This window comes from Sander vitreus, chromosome 1, assembly GCF_031162955.1.
Source record: "Sander vitreus isolate 19-12246 chromosome 1, sanVit1, whole genome shotgun sequence".
NCBI lineage: Eukaryota > Metazoa > Chordata > Actinopteri > Perciformes > Percidae > Sander > Sander vitreus.
The window spans coordinates 26325428-26351150 of record NC_135855.1 but is presented as its reverse complement, the minus strand read 5'-3'; the positions used below and the strand labels follow the sequence as shown (position 1 = coordinate 26351150).

General features: G+C 40.7%; 1 protein-coding gene across 2 annotated transcripts; it reads right to left on the bottom strand.

The window, feature by feature from the left end:
* Window positions 1-4463: 4463 nt before the first annotated feature.
* pax6b (paired box 6b) lies at window positions 4464-24564 on the bottom strand. 2 transcript variants are annotated; one of them, XM_078250504.1, is made up of 13 exons: window positions 24369-24564; window positions 18136-18309; window positions 15156-15209; window positions 11761-11891; window positions 11408-11443; window positions 11107-11322; window positions 10623-10788; window positions 7297-7455; window positions 6877-6959; window positions 6603-6753; window positions 5903-6015; window positions 5505-5646; window positions 4464-4803 (listed from the first exon to the last, which is right to left on the bottom strand). In XM_078250504.1, exons 2-13 carry the CDS (start codon window positions 18146-18148, stop codon window positions 4718-4720), a joined length of 1350 nt encoding a protein of 449 aa, XP_078106630.1. In that variant the 5' UTR covers window positions 18149-18309; window positions 24369-24564; the 3' UTR covers window positions 4464-4717. The 2 variants fall into 2 exon arrangements, with proteins under 2 accessions (XP_078106630.1, XP_078106640.1); XM_078250514.1 differs by lacking the exon at window positions 11408-11443.
* Window positions 24565-25723: the final 1159 nt, after the last annotated feature.

Sequence of the window (25723 nt, the reverse complement as noted above, 5' to 3'; positions counted from 1 at the left end):
CATATGCTCTTCATTTTTTATACTTTACCCCGTCTCAACACCAGCTTTGAAGGGAACGTTGACTACCTGTGAGACTGTGAGGATGTAAAGTGAGCATGTTATAAATGACTGATCTCTGGTCTGCCTCACAGATTTCAGGTTCACTAGGGATGCCTCCATCTGACCCTGAGACTGTGCCGGTGAGTGACGTCTACTTCCAGTAAGCTGGAGAGCTGAGCAGGGATACGGGCAGAGGGTAGGAAAGCTGGATTTGGGTGCAGGCTTCACACCTCATCAGGCATGTTTGCTGGATGAGCTGCTCTGCCATGACAAGCCCAAAAGAACAAATTAGGTCAAATGGTGACATGGAGAAACAGAGAAAAAACAACATGAAAAATTAAATGTTTCATTTTTGTTTTCCTCAGTCTGCTGCTGATGCCAGTTTGAATAATTTTGCCTGTGAAAACTGGCAGTATTGGTAACCATCTGCAACACGTGTTGGGAATGGGTAGTGTTACCTGACAGTTTCATGCATGAATGGAGTGCTCTTATATCCAGTGTATGAGAGAGAGAAAGATGACATACACAGGTCACTTATACAGGTGAACGAAAGCTTGAGAAAAAAAAAGTTACTGTTGTCGAAGAGCTGGCATATTCAGGGTACACTTTTAAGGTAGGATTAAAGAACAACAAATTCATTTTGGCATTTTGTTTGTGTTGTTTATTACACTTGCCACGTCTCCATGTCACCATGGTGCTGATTCACTTTTTGTTTGGTCAGTTCAGAAAGCGGATTTTTTTTTTTTTTTTAAGTTTTAAAACCCTCAACAAAGTTTTATAATGTCAGTTTCTTCTATGCACATTACAAACAATGAGGGTTCTCACATTTCTATGTACATGGTCCCAGTACTCACATTAAACCAAGGCTCGTCTTTATGCGCATTGAATTTACATATGTAATACATGTAGCTGTGCAATGTAATCAAGATTAAAATAAACATTTAAAATATAACTTCCTATACCTGATTGACGGTGGATTTGGTAGCGTTCTTCCCTCAGGTGAAGTTGTACGTGGTTAGACAATACTGTGGGTTAGGATTAGTCACACATGCTTCTGTAATAACTATGAATAAGTAATTTAGAGTAACAAGAAATATCAGTTAATTTAAGCCACACAATAGCTGGAAAAATCAGCTTGAGGACGTGTTCTCTCCTCTTCAGGAGGATTTTTTTAAATAAATGATCATATGAGGCTATTTAGACACCCTCATCCCCCTCACCTCACCCACAGTAAAAAAAAAAAAACACAGTACACTGTACTTAGGACAACCCAGACATTGTTTTATTTCTTATTCTTAATCTTTCTTATTGCTTGAATCTCAGTAATAGTTTATACGTAGCATGTTATTGTTTTATAAGTTTTATAACAAATCATAAAGTATTTAAATGTCAGTATTACATATAAGGCCATTTCTTTTTTGTTTCCATTTAATATTAATGAAATCTGCAACAATAACATAAGATAAACACTCAGTGCTGTTGGCACATTTCAGTGGACCTACTTCTTGAAAGCCTCACTAGGCCTTCAGCAAAGACAGGAAGCCGTGGGGCCGAGTGTTGAGAATAAAGCTTTTATAATTGTGTCTTTTGGCAGCTGCCGCTCCCATCCTAATGATTCCTATCCAAAGCCATAGTTGTTTTCCTACAGCAGCTTTAGCTGAGGTCTTATGGATGCTGTTATTGAACAGCCGTCACATCGCAGCACTATTCAATTAACACAATGTGGGACAGTACATTTTTTCCACATTGGATATCTCTTTGCCACTTTTGTTTTAATAAAGCAGACGTATCTGCCCTATCTGCCAAATACAGTTTCCAAAATGCACAAAGCTTGACTATTATGTATTGTATTTTCCAATGAGGAGGGAAATGTTAATTTGTGTTTGCTTAAACCGCACACACACAGAGCACACTAAACAGGAGAGTGTCCGCTTCTGTTCGCTTCTGTGGGAATTCAGATTTTTCCAGGTCAGAATTGTTGTCTAATTAAAAAACAGATCAAAGAGCACAACGTTCTCAGGAACTTTTCCAGGAACTTATATTGTCTCACTTTGTTTCCGAGCGAGAATTACATTTAAACCTTTTTATCTTGGGGCCGTGTATTATTTAGACCTCCACTAATTGCAGTCTTTCTTGCATTTTGAATCTCTCTTTTAGTCTCTCTCTGTAATTATTAATGTTCCTCCTCTGCCGGTTCTCCCTTCCCCTCCCTGAGCTCTCAAAACAATATTCCTCCGTCTGTGTGATAAACTGGATTAAATGAATAGAGAAATTGCATTAGCCACCAGAAAGGAAAGAATCCTCTTAAAAATCTGATTAACCTCCAATCCTCTAAGTTCTGATGGGACTATTAAATATTGAGTGAGACGTGTAAATTCAATTAATCAGTTTAGCAAGATATTTGGTGCTGTTACATGCTGTGTGAATGTTACCTGACCTCACTCTTCTGGACATCTTTTCCTTTTAGATGCTCTCTCTTTCTCTCCAACACACCCCCTCAAATCCACACAGACACAACCCCCCTGCTGAGGCAGCAAGTGAAGCAAAATAACTCACTCTGCCACACAATCGCTCCTTTGCCTCGCTCTAGGCACTGACTGCTTTATTCCATGACTTTTTTTCCTCTCTTCTCTGCTCTCTCATCCTCATTGGTTCTGTATTTTTTTCATACCATCGTAACTCTACTACAACAAGAGCCAGTGATGTTGAATTGCTTGACCTTTCTCATTGTGCAGCGGCGTTGCGCTGTGTGGTCTGTGTCGACTTGGTTCAGCCCATACATCAAGAGACGTTTGTTATTTTTGGACAACTTTTGCTTGGTGGGAATTGGAAGTGTTGTGTGTGCATTACAAGCCCTCATACTGGCATTTGTCAGCATTTATATTTGTTTAAATTTGCAGCTATGATGCATTATGTCAACATTTATTTTTTTTACTCTACTTGCTCAGTAAAGATTGACACTGTATAAGACACAGCATTGAACAGGCAAAAGGCTTTCTTTAAGACACAATTTTACTGTACAAAATGTTTTATAGTTTTCACAAAATACATTTAGAAAGCTCCATTTTAAATAAAATTAAATTGAAATATTTAAGAGACAGCGTGTAGACGTTTTATCTCAGAAGCATTGCTCAGACGTAAACCCAGTGTGTGTCCATGTTCTACGTACACACTGAAATAAAAATGCAAAACTCAAAAGAGCATGACAGATGATGCTAGAAAAACCCTCCCATGGTCTTCAATTATAAATAAGGACTGCGGGGTTCAACTGCAGTCTTACGAACTCGAAGCCAATGTAATCGAACAGAATCGAACAGAACGTGTTTACAAAATTTTGCAACACAAGACTAATATCTTAAAAAAAAAAAAACATTGTGTACTAGATGAAATACAAAGGCTTTGGTCTGTTTTACAATCAACAATGATTAAATCTGATATGTACTTGTAAACAACTGCCAAACACTTAAGTTTAAAACTCTGTCAAGCAATGTTTAATCATAATTATAGGAATTAAATAGTTCTAGTTGCACAAATTTTTTTTTTTTTTACCATAGGACACTATAATACAACTATACCTAAGAGACAAATTGTACCTGACCCTAAAGAAATTTATTTCATGATGCATGGAACATTTATAGAATATTCTCGGGGATATAAATGAAATCAACCTTTATTGGTGAAATCTTTTTGGAGAAAAGATTTCTAGGGAAGACAAGTACTTTACATTTTGACAAACAAACTGGATTATATCGAAGACGCAGTCTACCATTTACAGACTACAGGTTTTCTTTTACACCTGTTTTCCACATTTAATGTTCTTGGTGGTAATCTAGAGTCAATCCAACCACCGAACCAAGAGGTCCAAGGTTGTGTCGCATGTTGCGCCGTCTTTGCACACTTTGAGCTGATGATAGTGATCCGTGTTTAATAAGCCGGCAAACAGGCCCACGTCAGGGGAGTCAAGACCACAGCGTCAGTGGGTAGATCGAGTTTGAGTTTCCTCTGCTAAATATCCATTCGTAAGAAGTAAGACCAATAAATAGTTGTTGTATTGTTTTGACACAGTAAGAGTCTTCCCTCCAGCTTTTCGTCTTTAATGATATGCAACAGCGTCCAGAGACCATGCAAAGGCTGGTAGAAAGTCTCGATATAAGCAGATCAAAAGATAGTCATGGCAGAATCTCTCAGCTTCTCCTCTCTCAAACAAACACAAGACCAACATGGTTTTCTAGCAGTCCATCTATCAGTACTTGATCTTGGTTTTTCATATTAACATACAAATGGCCATTTACTAACACACCAGAGAAAAAGGAAACAATGACTGAAGTTGGAAATAGACAAAAAAAAAAAAAACAGATAAGTTTTTGTTCCATAAAAATGTAACACCGGGCACTTTACAGAGGTCCATTGTTTTTCTCTTTCCATCGTTGTTCTCTCTTCCAAGTCCTCGTTTGAATGTGCCTAGAGCTACAGAACAGCACACAGTCCCACTGGAAACACAAAGCCCAGACGTCCCAAGGCTCTCCCAGAGTCTCTCTCTCTCTCTTTCCTCTCCTGTCCTTTGCCTCTTCACAACCCTCTCTCGCCTTCTCTACTCTCCTGTGCCGTGTATGTGTGAGGAGCACTGCCGGAGGGCGATGGTGGAGTGGGTGGTTACAGGGTGAAGTAGCTCTTCTCTCTACTGTAGTCTTGACCAGTACTGAGACATGTCAGGCTCGCTCCCTGGTACTTGGACAGGGACAGACACTCCAGGAGAGATGAGTCCTGCAGAGACAAAAAGAGAAAGATGTCAGTAAAAAAAGAAATAAAATATAAACAGAAGTCAACACGCTAAATTAGATGAGTGGATGCACTATGCACAGTTAGTGTGACAGCTAACACTGGTTAGCCTCATGGCACAGAGCATTGTGGTTTAAACGCTTGTAAATGGGTAGACGAGTAGTGGAGCCGCAGTGAGTCACAATGCTCTGCACATGGTTGCACAGTAAAAGGCTTGCAAGCTCGATAAATTGAGGCTTTGGCAATGGCATTTAAACAGAGAGAGTAGAACAGCAAATTAATCAAATTAATTAGCAATTTAGCACAGAGGAAATGTGGTTATGCATGATTAACTCTTCATGACTATAACCGGTATATATGGCTCTCAGTAAAAGCATCCTAATGGGGTGGAACTAAACTATGGGCTGGAGTAGTGGGGTTGACACGATGGCGTAGAGTGGCGATGAAATGAGCTTAATGCGACTGCAGGAGGAAAATGATGTGGAATGTAGCGATATTGATCCGTTTAAACCATGAAGTTTCTCAAATAGATGGAGGGGAAAAGGTAAGTTGCTGCAACAGATCATGAATCAAAGATGGCTATGTAGTACCCCCTTATTTACAGGAAAGGTGGCAGATATTTCAAAGAGTGCACTGTTTATGATTAATTCCCAAGCATGTTGGTAAACAATGAACTGTCTGCCTACCTGTTGAGGTGGTACCAGAAGTGGTCATTGATTGGCTGTTCATATGTGCCTGCATATGAGGGGGCGTGTATGTGTCGTAGCTCCGCCCGTTCACAGGCGGACTGGTAGGCAGCATGCAGGAATAAGAGGAGGTCTGGCTGGGCTATAGATGGGGGGAGAGAATGTTACATTAGCTTAGCCAACCATAGTTGTAGTCTGTAAGGCAGTGTCTTGATTTAATTTATAATTTTAGTTCTCTGAGAAAGCTATCCTCTAAATTTTTTGTTTGGGCAGGAAACAATTTAAATTACTCATGGTGTTATTGATTCCACCCTTAAATCATATAAGTCATCATAGAATATCAGATAAAAGGTATATCTTTGATATAATTGACTAGTGAGCATTAGTCTTTTACTTACTTGCATAGGTAGATTGTTCGCCATGGTAAAGCTGGGCATGGGGGGCAACGCACTGTAGGTGTTTGCCAGTGCAGAGTCAGGTCTACCCAGCATTGACCCTGAGGTGAAAGACACTGTGAATGAAAATAAAAAATAAGTGTTTAAAACCTGCTGAAATCACACACACACACACAGTCCTCCAGTGTGAGAGACCGTCTCATTAGCGTTAAGTAGTACATGCGTGAGGTGACGCCTTATTTGACAGGCTGATGGGCCCAGACACATACTGTACAGTGTGTGTCTCAGGTGATTGACTTGTGAGCATGAGCTTTAGCTCTGTCGGTGTGCCCTCGTGCCTGATTCGGTAATTACACAGATAGTCAGCTGAGAAGTTTTGCTCAATCATCCATCAAAAGGAAACCACCGGTGCTTCTTCATGTGAACTAGAGCGCACAGCCTTCGAGGCCTCTTTTCCTCTTTTATATTAATCTGCAGGCTGTCACATAATAATATTCAGTAATATTTCACATGGACCCTGCCTGACTTGAATCCATTGGCATTTAAATGTGTTGTTTACATCATTACAGTAATAATGCAATGTGACTATTGTAACACATTAATCTATGCAGCATTTATGCAATACTATAGTAAACCAGTTCTATTTTAATATTATTTTAGGGGACAGGGGTATCCTGTAAGTGTTGTGCTGTGGTGGACCTACCCGGTGTAGTGGGCTGTGGGATGGCCTGGTAGACGCTGGTGCTAAAGCTGCTGCTGATGGGAATGTGACTGGAGGAGTTGTTGGCCTGCCGGCGCTGGTTCCGCAGCTTCTCCTCTCGCCTCCACTTTGCTCTTCTGTTTGAGAACCATACCTGCAATGAAAGCTGCTTGTTAGTTTTCTTACATGCACTTTTTTTGTTTGTTGCAACTTTTAAAAACTCTCACTTTTTTTTTTTTTTTTGAAATTGAAATAAAAACAACTTCTGATCACTTACTTGTATTCTTGCTTCGGGCAGGTCGATTTTCGCCGCTAGTCTCTCTCGTGCGAAAACATCTGGATAATGAGTTCTTTCAAATTCTGCAATGAAAAAAAATCGTACAACAAAAGGGTTACTTAATACGTAATACATTAGGTTGAGGCTAATTTAATTTTTGCAGGGCTATTAGTTGAATAAACGTATGTCAAGTGCCTTAATCCGAAACTATGGACTAAGCTTTGTGCCATGTCGGACAGATATTAGGCCTGTTATTCGGTTATTATTATACAATATTAAAAAAATGTAGCTCTCCTAATTTACATGAGACAACCAGAAGTATGTAGCTATATTTTACAAATTACAATAACATTTTGTAAAAAGAAGAAAAAAAAAGTGATGTTGTTAAAAATGAATAAGGTAGATCACTGATTGCTCGACCTTTTTCCAGTGCTTCAATCTGCTCCTGTGTGAAGGACGTGCGGTTTCTCTGTAGTTTCCTCTTGAGCTGCAGTCGCATCTGTGTCTCCTCTGAATCCTCCCCGTTCGAGCTGATGGAGTTTGTGTTTTCTCCTGCGCCGTCTTGTTGTTGGCAGCCATCTGCAAAAAAAATAAAATAAAGCATGATGGTAAATATACATTCAATTAAGCTAATTGAATAATTAATTTGCGGGTCTCGTGTTGTATTGGCCTAGCATACAGCTAATTGTACAGATTGCGGGGATGCAACATCATAAATTAAAGCCCATATCATGGCTGATTAAATTCAAAATCAGAGGAATCATTGCAGTTTCTTCTTAATGTTGCGAGATTACAGACGACTGCCTGCGTGTAATGGAACAATGTGAAAAAGGCTCAGCGGTTAAACTGTTTATAAAATATTGTGGGAAAAACAGGCTGGCGAGGGAAAGGCTCCGCGTACTTATCGCTTCCCAACAATGGCGTGTGTTCTCAAAAGGTTAAGAGAAATGTGACAAGATGTGGCGAGCCTCTTTTCAGAGCCTATGAAATGTATTAAAACCCCAAACTCTCTAGCCCCCTTTTTTAGGGCAGAGCAATGCCTCAATGGTCGTTCCCATATGGGCGTTGGCATAGCCATTGAGGTGACCACCAACTTTTGAATAGGAGAAGACGCTTTTCAGACTGATACAATGCCTTCAGGAGTAAGGGAAACCATTAAACTATGGACACAGCCAGGGACGAGCAGTGAGCCCTCGGTGGGTGTAATATATGGGAGGGGGGCTATTGGAGGAGATGACAAAAGGATCCTCTCTCTCTGGAGGCGCACAGGCTATAGTACTTTGGCATTGTGCGCACGAGGATCCCAGTCAACAGAGCTTTGAGTCCAGTGTGTTAACCCTTATCCACTACCATCATTAATCACGTCCCCCGGCCAGCTACACGCCAGTCAGGATTTCTGTCTTCAATTGGAAACAAATGAGTGAGGAGAGAGCATGCAACCCCCTGAACAACCAAAATAAGGCCAATCTATTCAGTTGCAGGGCGAGGCTTATCGACTAATGTCTGTCTTGTTGTTGGACATCATTATCACACCGAGAAGTTAATGCGAAAGTAAGCAGGGGTGCGTTGATAAGAGGGTGGTTTATGTAATATCTCACGGATGTTTGTCTGGAGCCATGGGTTGAACTCACGAAGGGGAATTCAGCTGTTTGTATGCATATTGTGTTTATGTTTTAACCGGATTGGCTAGTTAGTGAGTAGTGCCTTGCTCAAGGACAAGAGGTTGTTACACGGTGGGAGCAGGTGCAGTACGGCCTCTATGTAGCCATGCACTAGGCTTCTGAGCCCTCTAAAAAGGGATGCACACCCAAAAAGTTAAGTTTGGGTGGGCAAACTTTCTTTTGTCTTGCGTGAAAGATGCTAGAAATTATTTATTTTCATGCGTTTCCATCATGTGAGTTCAAGCAAAGTTGCACGTTTGCTCACAGGCAATTTTACATGTTTGCTGTAGGCCTGAAAACATATTTAGTGTGTCTAAATGTGAACGTCTTGGTTCACTGGAGGAAAACCTGATGCGACATGTTTTTTTTTTTTTTTTGACAATTTCCCTCGCTGCAAAATAGACAAAAGTATTCTTCTACAGGCCAATAGTTTGTATCCGCGCTATTTGTTTCTTCACTCTGGATAATCCATAAAAAGGAGTGAATGTGCAGCTTTTATCCGTCTGCCAGACCCACTGACGCTAGGATGGGATTTGTTTTCTTTATAAAAGCGCTGGGAAATAAACTCATTCTTTAGTATCACGATGTCTCGGCCAGTGAGGCGGAAAAGCAGCAAAAAAGAGATACCGAACCAATTGCGGCACCTTTCAGCTGCTGAGACCGGATCAAAACACTCTTGAGAAACCGCTTAGAACTGAAAGAGAAAGTGAGAGACTAAATCCTATAGACGGGATTTAGAGCCATATAGCCAGCGAATGAGAAAGAGATAAAAGACAAAATCGGTGAGGAGTTTTTATTCGTTCCTTTTTGGATAGACTTGTCTTCTTTAGGGGCCCTGTCACTCTCCATGTAGCCATTATATCTGCTTACTCGGCTGTCGGATGGATAACATATTTTCGTTCCCCTCAGACAATTGCTTTACTTAAAAAGTAATTGAATTAAAAACACAATAACTAACTAACTATTATTATTATTATTGTTGTTATTATTATTATTATTATTATTATTATTATTATTATTAATATTATTAGTAGTGTTATTTCTGGTGTTATAATAAATATAATGCTAATGATAATTAATATAACCTGTGACCACAATAAAAACTAAAAAGGTAGGATATTACTTACAATAATAATAATAATAATAATAATAATAATAATAATAATGTTATTATGATTCCAAAATAAAGTTAATCATTTAGGCTAGCTGTTTATTTGTTCGTTTCCGCTTGCCTGCTTGTTGATACCAGCCCCACGTGACCAAATGGTCATCACACAAATGCAAATTATTATTTGCAACGACTGAATTCATATAGCACTTGTATTTCCCCTTTCTGATGCATATTAGTCAGACTCAATGCTTCACCGTAAGACTTGTTTGATGAATGCATATATAAGAAGCAGCTTAAGCGTAAGGTGGTGCTTCCAATAAGAAAACGTGTTTGGCCTGCAGTAGGCCGACAGCTAACCCTCTGAAGTGGAACATTTCCACAGCAGCCTCACCATCTCCACACTCCTGCATGTTGCCATAATGAGAGACAAAGCCCTCTCTAATGAGCAATTACACGTAGTGCGGACCGTTCCCATAACCAATCATTGCGTGTGAAGGAAAACATTCCTTTGTACTAATATCCCCGCACACATCTCCCCGGCTCTGCTCCCCATCAGGAGGGGAGGAAAATGCAGGCTGTTGGGTGGACACCTCTGCTGAAAGGACAAGCCGCTGTCACGCACATCCATGTCTGGGACAGTGGAGGCATTCAGACTGCATGCATGGGCTATGGTTTCCTCTAATCGACTAGTCTTAATTGGGGGTCTTGTTCAGGGCATCAAACCATGCCAATATTATACCTTCCTGCGAACAGGGTCGTAGACCGGAACCACTGGAATAGTAAGCTGTAAAACTATTCATACTCAAAAATGACAATTTATGTGTACGAGTTTACAGTTATCCTAATTTATCAACTTCAAAATATTTTTTTTGTGATTTACCATACATGAGAGACCAACCGGCTGTATCCTTTTTTGATACAAACGTGCATGCGTCAAGGTGTCTTTATTGCCACTATGTGATAATGAGGCTCACCTTGGTTGGGCTGCCCTGGCACTGATGTTCCGGGGTACCAGCCGGGCCGGGTCCCCCAAGTTCCTGTCTGACCGTTGAGCATTCTCAGCTTGTCATACATGCCATCTGCGCCCATCTGTTGCTTTTCACTAGCCAGGTTGCGGAGGACTCTGTTAATCGATGACACCTGAATGACAAATTACATATGATAAAAGTAAAGATTAGATGGAGCACCATATCAGTGTGTTTCTACACATACACACACACCTTAAAATCATAATAAATGTGCACAGGAAGATGTTCCTGCAAAGCGCACAAATGGACAGCGAGCTCCTTCTAATTGACTGTACTTTTGGGTGATCACATAATGCGCGCCGCACACAGCGTATTTAATAAGACTGAATGGTTAGTTGCCCATCTCCTTTTCCTCCACTGCATGAGAAAAAAAAAGTCATTTCATGTGGCAAATTAAATCATGCACATAACTTACAGTCAGTGCACTTACACTGGGTATATTGTCGTTGGTGCAGATCCCTTCCGACAGAAGTCTGTCACGGATCTCCCACGCGAAGATAGACGGACACTCCCGCTTGTACTGCGCGATTTTCGCGACCACCTCTGGAGTGGCAACCCTGGGCTTGCTGCCGCCTATTGCTCTCGGTCTTATGGAGCCAGTTTCATAATAGCGGCCCAGGATCTTGCTTACGCAGCCGTTGGATACCTGTATAGAAAACAAAAGACACAATTCACATACATTATTTACGACTATTAACGGAATTTCTAAGATAGCGTCAAATAATTATCACCTTTTCACTGTCCAGCACTTGGACTTCATCATGGGTCTATAAACACAAAAAATATGCCTTGAATTGTATATTAGGCATTGCTTAAAAAATATGTATTCTTTATGAGAGCAGGCAGATTTTGTCGGCCTTATTACATTTCCAGTAAACGGAATGATGTAACTAGTAAATAATAATTTTACTTACTTAAAAACAACCATAACATGCATAATTTAGGCTACAGGAAACATGGATTAAATATGAAAAGCATACCGTTGTGTCTTTCATCGTTTGCTTAAATAAAAGCAGTCTGTGTCCTTTGAAAACAAAGTATGCATAAAACCTGTTTTCTGTTCAAAAAGGAGTGTGATTGTCACCTGCAGTATCCTGGAGATGTCGCAGGGTCGAGCACCACTGTGAGCAAGTTCAACTATTTTCTGCCTGGTGGAATCCGGCAGCGGTCTACCATTAACAAACACACCACCAAGCTGGTTTACGCCACTGTGACCTACGTGGAGACAAAAGCATCAGTCATCACATCGTATTATAACTGAAAACATAGGTGATAAAGCAAATGAGTTTCATTTAATGGAGAGGAGAATGGTTTAAGCGCTCAGGATAGCCGAGTTAAAGATGAAACACGAAGACAGTATATGTACAGAGGGGTTATTGCAGTTGATGTCATTTTTTCAAAAAAACAAAATTAAAACCGAAGTGCACTGATAAAACAATAGTTTTAAGAAACGGTTACACCGCTCGGTACATTCTCCTCTGAAGACAAACATTGCGCAGTTATTCAGTAACGTGCAGAACATGGATTAAACGACAAAAGCCTCACATAAACTAAATCATACCATCTTAATATGGATTTTTTCATATAATATATGATCAACTCAGTCGGTCTTTTGCCCCGAGGAAACTCCAGCAACCTTTTAGCAAACCAGCAACTTCGGTATTAAAACAGGCGCACCGGTATCCATCCACTCATGCAGCTACGCATCAACAACACCAGCACCTCACTCATAAACTATCCTCAAAATAATAACCAGCAGCACCGACAATCACATAAAATACTAGAATCTGAAACAATGTGTTAAATTAGCCTTCATTCAAAAGCATCGCTTTTTCCGAAAGTGACTTTAAATCGACAAGTTCCTTCTACCATTAGTCCTTCAAAACACACAATAATTACGCATCAATAAGACAGACACCACATACTAGCTCTAAAATAACATGTTTTATGATTGGTTATTGTCTAAAAAAAGATAGCTTTTTGGAAATTATTCCTAAATTATTCTATGGTATTTCTCTAAAGCACAGAATAAACCGGCAAACCTGAAGCCAAATGGGAGAGCTGACTCCCCGGAGTGCCTGAGCTGCTCTCTGTTTCTCCGCTCCCTTCCCCTGCGCTGCCGACCGGTACATTGACTCCGGGAGCAGAGGCTCCTTAGCAATAAATAAGCTCCAAATATAGAAGAGGGGGAAAATATGATGAGCCTGCCTGACATTTGTCTTTAAAATAAAGCTAGCTGCACGTCAAGTTTGAGCTTAATTTCTGGAAATAGGCGGAAGTCGCCTCGGATCATGCATGGGAGGCTAATTGAAAAGATCAGTTGGAGCACTTGTGGCAGGCATGTCACTTTATGACACCGCTCTGCTTTTGAAAATCGCATCGTCACGACAAATAGTAGCATGATAAAACGACCCTTTCTGTCTGCATTTGGATATCACTCAGACAAAATTGGACGCTACTCGTTTACCCTCCGAGGGAGACTTCGTTTTAAGGTGGCCAGGGGCTACGCGCGGTCACAGAAACGAGGGCGCGCCTGGATTCTTAACATATTAAAAGTGACATGCAGTTTTTTTCCCCCCCTTGTTTGTATTTGACAACAAATGCTCACAGCCACTGCAGTCCTGTTGTGTGCAATCGGTAGGCGTCTTTGCTCTGAAATATGTCACAGGACTCTGGTTTAAACTGCAGACGTAATTTTATATAGGCTAAATGATCAAAAGGGGGGCTGTGTAGGCTACAGCTAAGTGAAAATAAACCTGTTAAATGGAATAACATATCCCTTTGGCCGCTATATGTAATAATCTTCCAGCGTGGATCTGATTGATAGTAAATCCATTATCATCCCTCTTGCTCTTTGGTAATTCCAGGATTAAGTGGAATTAATAGACTTCTTACGCTGAAATTGGCCTACTCACATTAAGTAGTCCTGCTCTGCGGGTTCTCGTAGGCTGCTCCGTCACCTTTGATTTATAGCTATCATATAAATCCTCCGGATCGATAAAACCCGTCAGATAAGCACATCACATAAAAATCAAACGCTCCCAAGGTTAAGTCTTAATCATGACACAATTCCCTAAAGTGCCCAGAGTCGTTCTCGCCCGCTGGCGCTGATTATGCGCCTAGTATTCTATTGCAAGTCGACTAATAGGAAAACATATGGTGTCAATTTGGACGCTCCCCACCACATACACCCAGGAGTTATTAGCACAAAAGCCACCGAGGCCGTCGCGACCTTTAGACAACCCAAAGGGCCGGGCCCAATGATATGTCCTCAGCAATTCGCAACAGACATCACAAGCCAGGGGAGCATCCCATTATCATCAATCCGCTGCAAAGCATTGTACACAGCTTTGATAAGGCCCCATCATCTCTACAATGGAACACTGGCAAGCAAAAATAAAAAAAATCATAAAAAATATTTTTTTTTAAATCACAGTAGCTATAAAATAAGACTCGAATGCAAGCAGTTTGTAAAAGTATTTTTGGTTGTCATCACAGGTCACTTTAATTATGAATCACACCAAACAATCCAGCTGTCCAACATTGGATTCTAACATTTTTTTTTTCACTAATGCGCACAGATTACAGCACAGACACGTCATCAAGGTATATGGAGAATAATAAAATAAAATCATCCCACACACCTTCATCACAGATGTCATACACCTCTTGTCCAGCAGCAAGAGAGAAAATGTTTCATGTTTATCCTTTTTGGTTTCAACACACACCAGGAACAAAACAGATATTCAACTCATGTAGGCCACTTTAAGGCCTATAAGAAACTTCATGTACCATGTTTTTTGATTGGCACCCACGACAATATGGTTGTTAATATTTATCTTCCGCTGTAAATTCAGCATGCACCAAACAGTGAGGCCTGCGGTTATAATATGAGCATTTTCTTTCTAGTTCATGCTGTCTGTCCGTGAAGAATATGGACTAATCTACATAAAACATTATTGCTATTCCTCATGTTTCATGCAGGGCTCTTCTCTACGCAGCTAATCTTGTATGCAGCCTGGCAGCCAGCTCTAACGCTAATGCAGACGGCTGTGCAATTATTTAATACCAACTCAAGCAGAAACAAAAGTCTCCCTCTCAACCCAACCCCCCTCTCATCTCTCCCTCTCTCTCTCTCTCTCTCTCTCTCTCTCTCTCTCTCTCTCTCTCTCTCTCTCTCTCACACTCTCTCTGGAGAAGGACGACGTGTGATTAACTTGTTCAATAATAACTTCTCTACCTATCATTGCAAAAAATAAATTAACAGCAATGAAACGGCCATCAAATAACTGAGAATATTTCGCCCCTGCACCTCAAAGGCATGTAAATGTATGCCTGCACATACATTTCCTACATAAAGTGTTCTTTAAGTTATTGCTGTAACAACCAGTGCATAATGTCAGTGGGTGTTCAACCACATTAGAACTTGCGGTTGTAATCAAAAGTTTCAAAAACTAAATAAATATGAAAACAACTTACTGTTCTGCATCATTGAGGCTACGCCAGACTCCCACGTGGCTTGGTTGTGGTATTCTACGCGTCACAAGGAAAAAAACAAAGCTGGTTAGTATCATGTGCACATCTTTTTTTCACTGTCAAATTATTTGCAACATTTTTTTAAATTTTTTTTTTTAATAAAGTTTCTCATCTCATCGTTCGAATAGAATGTTTGCGGATCTTTGTGCTTAAAACATTATTGATGCATAATGAATTTTCACATCCTCAGTGTATGTATGTATTTTAATTAAACTTGCCTGGAAACAGAGTTGACTGTCCACTCTATAACAATTTAGTCAATCATCTGCCGTTTTCACTACTTAATGTCTCCCTATAGGACAAAGCAAAACAACACATTAGCACAGCCACAGCTATACTGATGCACTTACTGTATCTTTATTTGTGCCCTACATTTACAATTAACCTAAATGTTGCTGCCAAGCAAATAAATAAAAATTGAGGCGGTACAAGATTATTTATGATTATTATCTCTGCTAGGTATGTTTCCTACAGCACTCAAAATGCATTCAAACTAACAGCCTTGGCGTGATGTTGGGCCTATAACTATTTAACAGCACTATTCCATTCAAGGCTTATAAAGCAATCAGCCCTCATCTTCTCAGCAAGAGGCACTCAGATTGTTTTGTTCTGTTTTTTAAACTTGATAACCCTCCTCTTGTGGAGTCTATCGTGGAAACTGTACAGTGACACACGTTGTCTGCCTCGCCTCACTGCTCTGTAAAAGTCCAGACCAGGAGGGGGTACAAAGCTGGTGTACAAAGCCTGCTGGACTCCCAACAATGCACCCCCTTTTCTGCCTCCGTATGTCTCAAACCCGGGGCGAAAACTCGGCCTTCGCGACTAGAAACACAGCTTCCCCACTAAACACACCAACAAGTTCAGATTAATACAAAGAGCCGGAGGCATGCATCCACCCCCTCCGGGACCATTCACACACCCTCTCACACACATAACACATTCACACACACACACACACACATACACACACACACACACACACACACACGACCGTGACCCCAGTGCCGCTGGTGCGTGAATGTGTGTTTTGTTGGCCCTGCTTTTATAGAAAAAATTTAAAAAGTAATTTCTTGTTACAAATATTTGGTGGTTATTTTCGTGCTGCTGGTGCGGGTTGTAAAGCGGGTTTAAAGACACAACAGCGCAGTAGGGCGCTCAATTGGAAAAGACAAATGCATTAAAGAAGCTATTGACTGGGGGGACAGATAAAAAGGGGGCCAGGGAGGGAGAAGTCTGAAGTTTTCGTTTTCTCCCTCCATGCAAAGTTGTGTTGTGGGCAGAGCAAAATGGCCTGATAGGGACGTATATAACATACTGTGTTTAGTCCAATGCTAGTTTGTGGGGATGCACGCAGGGCCGCCATTGCATTTAGATTGTAGCTTTCTTTCATGTTTAACAAATAGGCTGCATTAATCAAATTCAGATTCCATCACACTGGCCCACATAGCCTGAGTTAGCCTATTTAGCATAACCTGAAATTATCAAAAACAACCATTTACTAATTCAGACAGTATTATTGTCATTGGCCTAATGTCATGATTTAAGGTGGAATGATAACAAATAAAATCAAAGCAGCCTATTTAAGCCTGACCAGCCTGAGAACGCACTGCACTCAGTAGCTTTTAGCCTTGTAAGGTCCAAGTGGTTAATCAGTTATTTAAGGTCGAAAGCTCAAACGTTGTTGTTTCCGAGGTTAACTACGATCTAATCTGCATTTCTTTTCCTTTAGTATTCTGTAATAACAATGTCCTAATTCAACATGTTTTATTGTGGCCGCACTCACAACATTCATATGCAGAAATAGTGCATGTAGGCCTTCAATATAACGGCCCCGGTGCAAGTTGCAGGCTAACAGAAAATATATAGCCTGTATTAAAATACGCAACATGACTTTAAAAATGTGTTAGGCTACAGATTACAGAAGAGTTAGTGAATTAGTTATTACCATGCATGTACCAACAGCTTTAACCACAACTCAAAGGATCAACAATTATAGTGTATGGTAACATATCATTGTGCCATATACTAGTATGTTTTTGCTATACAGTCTTTTTAAATTGTATTATATTTTTAAGATGAATTATGCTAAATTTATCTTCATAATTAAAAAATAAAAATGCATACTTGAAGTTAATGAATACACCTGCTTTATTTTACTAATTTGTCTACCTGCTTGACAACATTGTTTAAAAGCAGCAGCAATTTGCATCCATATTTAGTGTTTTATTACATGTATGAAATGATTTCAAATATTATTTAGCCTACTATTATAGGCTGATATGCCTGTCAAAGAGTGTCTGACTATTTTAAAATGCTACACAGCCTAACTGCTAAAATGTTAAAGTAGTTGAACTCGCTGCCATTAAGGGAAACAGCTAAGAACAAATGGGGAAAGTTGCACACTAACACTGGCCTCCTCCCCAAGTGCTTCATGGAGCTTCTTTTTTTTTGTTGTAGAAGGCGCTTGGGTGACTCGCCTGCATGAATCAATCTGACACCTTTCCTCAACGGGTCATTGCGCCCCATTCTCCACGATGATCACTGTCCTGGCCCAACGTGACTTTTTACTCTTTACTGTCATAAATAAGCGGTAAGCTATCCGTAGGCCTAAACACCCCAACAAAACCGAGCAGATAAAGCAGACAGAGGCGCTAAAGGCTGTTCGCACTTTTGAGAGTCCAGTCAGAAGACAGGCTGCACAGTCCAAACGATAAAACACCCACAACTTCACCGCTGAACCTCAACCTACAGCCGAGAATAAATCACCTATAATAATAATAATTATAATAACAATAATAATAATACACGAATTAATATAATAATTATTGTTAAAATAATTAATGATAAAATAATAATAATAATAATAATAATTTAAAAAAATCACAATTAAACAGAACAGACAAACTTTAAGTCAGGATCTTACCTTTTTGGGGCATCCTGCGTAGTTGTCAAAGTCCTTGGTAAACTATAGGCTACAGCCTAGTTCTCCACACCACAGAAAGAGCAAAAAAGCCGACCAGGATCAGTCTTTCTCGGGAAGTTTAGAAGAGGAAAAATTAGTTTCCAGTGGTCTTCGGCGGAGACGGAGAGGATATCCCTGCGAAGGGGACAGAGATTGACAGTGAACTCAGATGTCAGGACGCACGGAGTTTGGCGAGGATGTGCGCTGGCGTGTGAGAGAGCGAATGAGAGAGTCGGAAAGAGGGAGAGTGGGGAAGAGAAAGAGAGAGAGAGAGAGAGAGAGAGAGAAGGGGGAGGGAAGGAGGGAGGGAGAGTGGTGGTGGTGGTGGTGGTGGTGGTAGAAGGAGGTGGGGGTAAGAGAATGAACACACCTATGCTGATTGGTGATGGAACAAGTGTATTAATGTATGTGTTCCTGGTCTTCTGTGTGCGCCTCGCCTCGCCTCCCTCCGCCGCTCTTCACTGGCCCATTAGCGCGACCCGACCTCTGTCATCATCCCCCATATAAACACTTCCCCCTGCACCACAGCCAAAGCGGGAAACGGGGCCGAGTCACAGCGACAGCGCGCGCGAGAGAGAGAGAGAGAGAGAGAGAGAGAGAGAGAGAGAGAGAGAGAGAGAGAGAGAGAGTCTTCCCAACCCACTAATCAGCCCACGCATGCAAATACCCTGCGCTCTCTTTGCTGAATATTGCCCTATTGCAAAGCAACTGCCTCGGAAATGCCCATTGGTCGGAAGGCTCTATTCTTCCAGGCTGAATTGGGTCCGCGCAGGGAATCTTAGGCAGCTCCAACCTGAGGCTAACTAGTGCTGCAAGGGGGACGGAAAGTAGCAGTGGAGCAGCAGCACACGTGAACGCCTGAGCTCATAACACCAAATGGAAATTACAAAGAGCTGCAGCGTGCTTTTTATAAGTCAGCCGATGCTCTACAGATGCTATTAATGTTATATAGACGCATGTTATAATGATGTTATTTAGAAAAGTTTGGAGACAGGTTTTTCGCATTCACGTGTAGACCTGCAGGTGGTTATCAACACTGACAACAATTTTCCTAAATACAAAAAGTTCAAATAACTTGCATTAGCTTTGCTTTCTTATTGAATTTAAAGCACACAGACGTAAATCACCTTAACACAGGAATTAACTCTATATTGCTCTAAAATAGGAAATTAAAGCCCCCAAAACATCCCTGAGAAGGAGACCTCAAAGTGCAGCTGAGTTTGTGAAAGTTGTGTGTGTGTGTGTGTGTGTGTGTGTGTGTGTGTGTGTGTGTGTGTTTAACAAAACGCTCCAAATGAGAGGATACTTTGGAAATCTTTTGCATTTGAAAATGGCACGGCCCTCCTTCCCTCACCAAAAACAATCAAAAATCACCACGTGCTTTTGTTGATTCTTTTGGGTATCAACTTCCCCTGAATAGTCTTACCCCTCCTGTCAACAAGAACACCATGCGTAAAGAGCGCAGCCTTTAGGCAAGCTCCGGTGCTTTTTATGGACACATTTGCGAGGCACGGCGACGTCACTCCTGCGACCTGACAGCAAATAGCACGCGTAAATAAAGTAAAGCAAATGACTGTGTAGCCATGGCCACACGCTCCAAAACTGCGCTGGTTGAATGACTGGCTATTAACGCACACCTCAACGCACCCAAAAGCAACCCCTCTGCGCCCGTGTTTGAGCATACACTCGGAGCTTTGGGCAGCACCAGTCTCAGCACTGAGGAGCCCCGTCGCTCACTCCAAAAGGAGGAGAACCGAAGGGAAGAGAATGAGGGTTGTATGGATGTGGAAGCCAAACTAAAGCAGAAAAGGGGGTGCATGAAAGGGCAACGAGAGCGAGAGAGAGAGAGTAGATGGGATAGGCATAAGCAGGGGGAGGGGAGAGAAATTGCTTCTTCTTTTTTTTGGATGGGAGGCCATGAAATGAAGTCATGGAGGCTTACACTTGACTTTCTTTGACATGTGAAAAAGTAGGAGAAGTCAGGGCTCATCAATAAAACACTTCGGAGGTGAAAGAGGGCTCCCTAACAACCATCGCATTCCTGACTATGGGTTCAATGAGTAGACAAACGACGCTGCCAGAGAGAGAGAGAGGGTGAGAGGCAGGGAGGGAGAAGGAGGGAGGACGGGGGGAGAGACAGAAAGAGGGACTGCCCGGCTTGAATGGGGCCCTCAGTGGGCCGGCGAGATAATGAGCTGAGAGGACCGGCTCAAACTGTCACCGAGGGTCCCGCAGTGAGGAACAACACTTTGGCCAATACTCCTTCATCAAACAACCCGTAAACTAAACGAGCACATTCATCTGTTTCTCCTTCCTGCATTGTTTCTACTCACTTAGACTGGTGGCTCAGCCTATAGGCCTACCATGAATGGCCGCAGCTTATATCAGCTAAGGGGGGATCCCAAACATTTTCACGTCAAGGACCCCCCTATTAGACATGCATTAGACCACAAACATTAGACCCCCCCAACCAGTCACCCCCACCCGATAGGAGTTTGTGCAATGAGGGGACCTCGTGTTGGTTATGATTTACTGTAAACCTGAACGACTGGACACGCTGAATGTGGAGTCAAACTTTCAAACAACATTGATCATTAATATTCAGAAATAACTTTTTTTGTAGAGGTTAATGGAGGGAAATTATTTTCTTTTAAATGCACTTGAATTAAACTTAATACTAAAATAGTACAATAGAGAGTTGATAACAGGACCAACGAGGAGTCTGAACTCATGCAGTGTTTACTAAACTATATGCATCCTCATGTCTGTCAGCAAGTGCATGTTGGCTTAGACAGCTGCATCAGAGCTGTGGCACCTAAACCACAGCCAGACGTCATAACAGAGTATTTCATTTTCTGATTTGGACACTTAAGCTAAGCTCAATTGTGTAAATAGGTTGGCTGATAAACATGCAAGATCTCGTTCAATTAAATGTTAGAAATGTGATCTCAATTGCAATAAAAAGCCTCCATCCCATGTATTTCAAATACTTAGCCTACCTTTATAGTGCAAATGTTATTGCCACTCATTTGTCACAGACTGCAGCTGTCAAAAATTCACACCACTAACCTGCCCTCGCTGAAAAGACAGATTCCCCGATGAGTGTGTCAAGTAGTTTTCTTTGGAAACAATACCTCCAGTAGGTTATTGATTTCTTTGGTTAAGCTGTAAATCCGCTCCATGAGCTAATTCGTCTCCAGATTTCTGTTTTTTTGTTTTTTGTTTTTTTACAACCTTCACTCTCGTGCCAAGTAGGCCATCTTTCTCAGCAACAACTTCATTATAAAATATTTGTCATGTATATTTTTTTCTGTTTTGCAAAGTATAGTCTGGATTGTGTGGAAGTCTGTAAAAAAACGGGATATGCTGATGTTGGGAAAGCAATTAGCCCAATTCGGATTAGCAGCAACTAATGCCACAGGCCTTGAAAAGAAAACCTAATCTGGTCGCTATTTCCCCCTGAGGCAATGTGGTATTCGTACCCATCTAGAAACTTTTAAATGCAAAAAAAAAAAAGGAAGAAAGAAAGAAAGAAAGACAAACATAAGGGGAGGGAGCTGCAGTGTAAAACAGTGACATTGTTTTTAGATAGGGAGAAGGATGATAGTGCAGGGTAAACCCCCACCCCCCCTAATTTAGTTCTTATTTGGGATTTACCTTTTACAGGCTGATGCACATTTATACGAGATAAATCCATCATGTGTAAAACTGGTGGAATAGTGCTTCCAATTGTTTTTATTTATTTCATTTGTGTGGGTTTGTTATTCACTAATACTTGTTTGCCTTTGTGATGATCCCCCATGGAGGTCATAGTTCACTCACCTTTTATATATCAGGACATTTGGGGAGGTCTTTTAGAAAATGTTACAAGATTGTTTCAAGATTTTTTTTTTTAATAGTACATAAAAGATGGCTTAGCTGAATCCCTCTGATCCATGTAGATTTTTAAAAGCAAAACTGGAGCATTGATCTACATCCCCTTCATTTTAATAGGAGTTAGTTATTCCTTTAGGAAGTAACACCAAATCCTGTTTTGATTTGTTTCAGGAAACTGCTGGGTGCATTTTATACATCCTGTGTAACTGTTATTATCTCCTACACATCCCAACTCTACCTGCTTCTCATAAGGGATCATTTATAGGCCTCACATTTTATTACACCTGCTTCATACAATGTTGAGCAAATAATTAAATCCAATATCAAACATCATATATCATGATTATTATTATTATTATTATTATTATTATTATTATTTCTACTATTGTTTTATTATTTCTACTATTGTTATTGTTGATGATGACGGTAATTATTACTTATTAGCTGGTAATTGTGACAGTCAGTTTCTGATAATATAATTGGCTATTTGATTATGACGGATTGACGGTTAGCATAAAAAATAATTTTAGGTTAAAAAACAGTAATTCGATTTTTTTTTTTTTTAGTCAAATCAAAATGAACCTGAAATTATTATTATTATTATTATTATTATTATTATTATTATTATTGTTGTTGTTGTTGTTGTTTTTAATGGTGTTGTTCATTGTGTAATCTCAATAATCACTACAAATGTCGACCTGAATTTCTAAGATGTATTCTTGTTGAGATGACCTGTCATTCATCACAGCCTCGGATTGTCAGATTTATTCTCTGTGAAGAGATTCATGAGGACATCGCTGGTTTATTTGCATACATTATTTGCACTTTTACAAATCACATCCTTGTTTGAATTTTTTTCAACTTTCAACTTTTTATATTTTTTAAACCCTGCTGCACATGGAGCGCGTCCAGGAAAAGATAACTTTATTAATGTCTACTAATTTCTCAGCACATCAAGCAAAAATGTAAGGAAACATAACTCCATTAGGAACAATTTCAATGTTTGCAGATGGTCCTTATTCTGCTTTTCTAAAGGCCTAACAAGCATCTGCTTTATAGGCGCTTTTAAAACATGTTCCATCACAATAAAGGTCTACATGCCTATAATAGGCCTACTGTATTTTGAGCTGAATTAGGGTGCACGCTCCTCCTCCTGGCAGGTGTTGAGAGATAAATACATTCATGCAAATGTAGTTTTGATTTAACTAATCCATAGTGCGCGATCTTTGAAGTTTGTAGAGAGACAAGGAGAGGATCTAGGATTGGTTGTGCAGCCCACAGAAAGTGTATAGTCCACGGAAGTCTCCTGGCAAAAGGCTGAAGGCTGGGATAAACACCGGGGCTAATGGTGTCACAGCGCTGCTCGGCAAGCGTGACAGAAAGAAACACGGACCCAAACATACACGAGCCTGGACCTGAGACATTCAAAGTCTCCCAGCTACTGTTTGGAAATCAGATTGTATCTTTGTATCTTTTTTTTTGTGTGGAAAAAAATAAAAAAAACACATGGAAGCTCATCTTATTGGAGTTGGGATTGAAATAGAAATTAAAAAAAAACAACATATAAATACAAATATAAACACAAGACCCAGGCCCTTTTTATGAACCCAAAACAATCTCAGACCTCTCAGGGCGCACACGTCATTTCCCTGCAATCTTAGTTGTACTTGGAAATTTGACATTCCCTCTTTTTTTGCTAATTACAGCCAACATTTAGAAAATGTATTTTACAACACGACCAATAACTTCTTTAACTCAACATTTAAGCTAACATATTACGTTTTTTCTCCAAAGATCGCACATGGATTGCAGCGCGATGAGGAAACGCAGCCAAACTAAAATATTACGCTGATGGACAGCGTCATTTCCACCGCGCTGATGGATGGAGCAGGGCTGAAATACACATTCAATTTACTGTACAGGTCGAAGCCTTTAATTGTCCCCAGGAGTAAAGACGTGCGCTTAATTCCTCCACCTTCCAGTGAAGATCGCTAATTACACACATGTGTGTGTGTGATATAGATGACAACAAAAACGAAGTCAGCTCGCTGTGTTCAACTTTGTGTGGGTGCACACCTCCTGTAGGCTACAGAGAGCAACGTGCAAGCACTTAACCCGTAATTTTACCTAACTTTGCCCATGCCTCATGCTTATAATCAATCTACATGCAAGTTTCTGCTTTACATTTTCTCTCAAGTCTTAGGAGATCAGACAGAGTTCGCACATTTGCAGTATTAAGATATTCTCAAAATGAGAATTTCAAACGTATCAGGGCTTTAAATATTAAAAAGAAATTCAAACAGTCCGTCCAAACTCACCGGATGAAAGGCAGTAGCTGTGTCTGACCGGTATCCTGTGCGTAAAAACTTGCTTCTTCCCTCCCCGGATCTCTCCTCCGAGTCACAGCGACAGAAACTTATAGGTCCCGATTAAAATCTATCTACCTTTGGATCCGTCTTGGAGTTGAAATGTCAATGAGAGTGGGAAAAAAAATCTGCAGCTCTTACCAGCAACTTTCCCTTCAGCATCCGCCTCAAGTTGGCAGTGATTGGCTAGAGCGACGGGTCGACGTCATACCTTGGACAGGACACAGAGCACAGAATGGGGAAGTGCACAAGGTAGCATAGGCTACATGGGGCGCACACCGGCCTGTTTACTGTCCCAGTGTGTGCTGTGCGCAGGGACTGACAGCTAACATATCACTCTGCTGGGGAACGTCCTGGTTTATCTTTTAATTTGAGTTTATCTTATTTTACTTTTTTATTCCACAGTGTCCCCTGTTGTGCCAGATTAAAGGACGATTTCGCAAAAAAAACAAAACTGAAACTGAAAATAGATTAGTAAAATACATGTTTCATTCTATGCAAACAGCATGCAGCATGGCTTGTATGCATCGACTGCTTTTTTTAAGTTTTAAAGCTTTACATGGAGTTTTTGCGAGATATTTAATAACTTTAAATGTATGAAAACTTACCATCACCACAATTGATTTAGTCAGTAGGACTTAATAGCTGCTACTGACTATAATGGTAATAAGACATGAGCAAGTAGATAGTTGTGTTGTGTTTTTTGTTTTGTTTTTTGTGTATATATATATTTTTTAATCTGGACATGCTCAGTGTGCAACAGGTGTGGACAGCACAGGTGCAGGCAAGTCTCAATCAATAGACCTATAAAAATGCCTTTCGCTGTTCCGCGTGATGTATTTGGGCAGTACAGTAGGCCTAGACACATCCTCAAAGCTCTGGTATTATCCTAGTACAGTTTTGTTTTAAGCATTTCAAATTGTAATCGTAAACATAAATGATGTTGGAGACAACTGAAAGCGTTTTTCTACAGCCCTATAAAGTTGTCCTAATGGGGCTTAGCTTCCCTTTTACTAAGGCGGGCTAAAAGCCTCGAATCCTATTTCACAACCTCTGATGTTTGTGTCAATTTGAACAAGGCGGTGAGTAAATGGGCAACCACGCCGCCGCCTGTCTCTCAGGAAGAGACCGGGGCAGCGCAGGTACGGGCCAGTCAGGACTGGCTGTGTTTGGGTCATTATTTGGAGGGACAGCCATTAAGAGGCCTTGATACTGTGCAACGCAGCAGGGTGCTCGACATCCGCGCTGGAAACCGCACGGCTTGGTCCCTGCTTATCAGACTGTCAATAAAAAGAGATGGGATACAG

Coding starts and splice junctions, on each gene's coding strand:
- pax6b (XM_078250504.1), bottom strand. Junction 11,444..11,760: donor ACATCTCCAGGATACTGCAG/GTGACAATCACA, acceptor TTGTGTTTATAG/ACCCATGATGAAGTCCAAGT. Junction 7,456..10,622: donor GCCAGGGCAGCCCAACCAAG/GTGAGCCTCATT, acceptor TTTTTTTTGCAG/ATGGCTGCCAACAACAAGAC.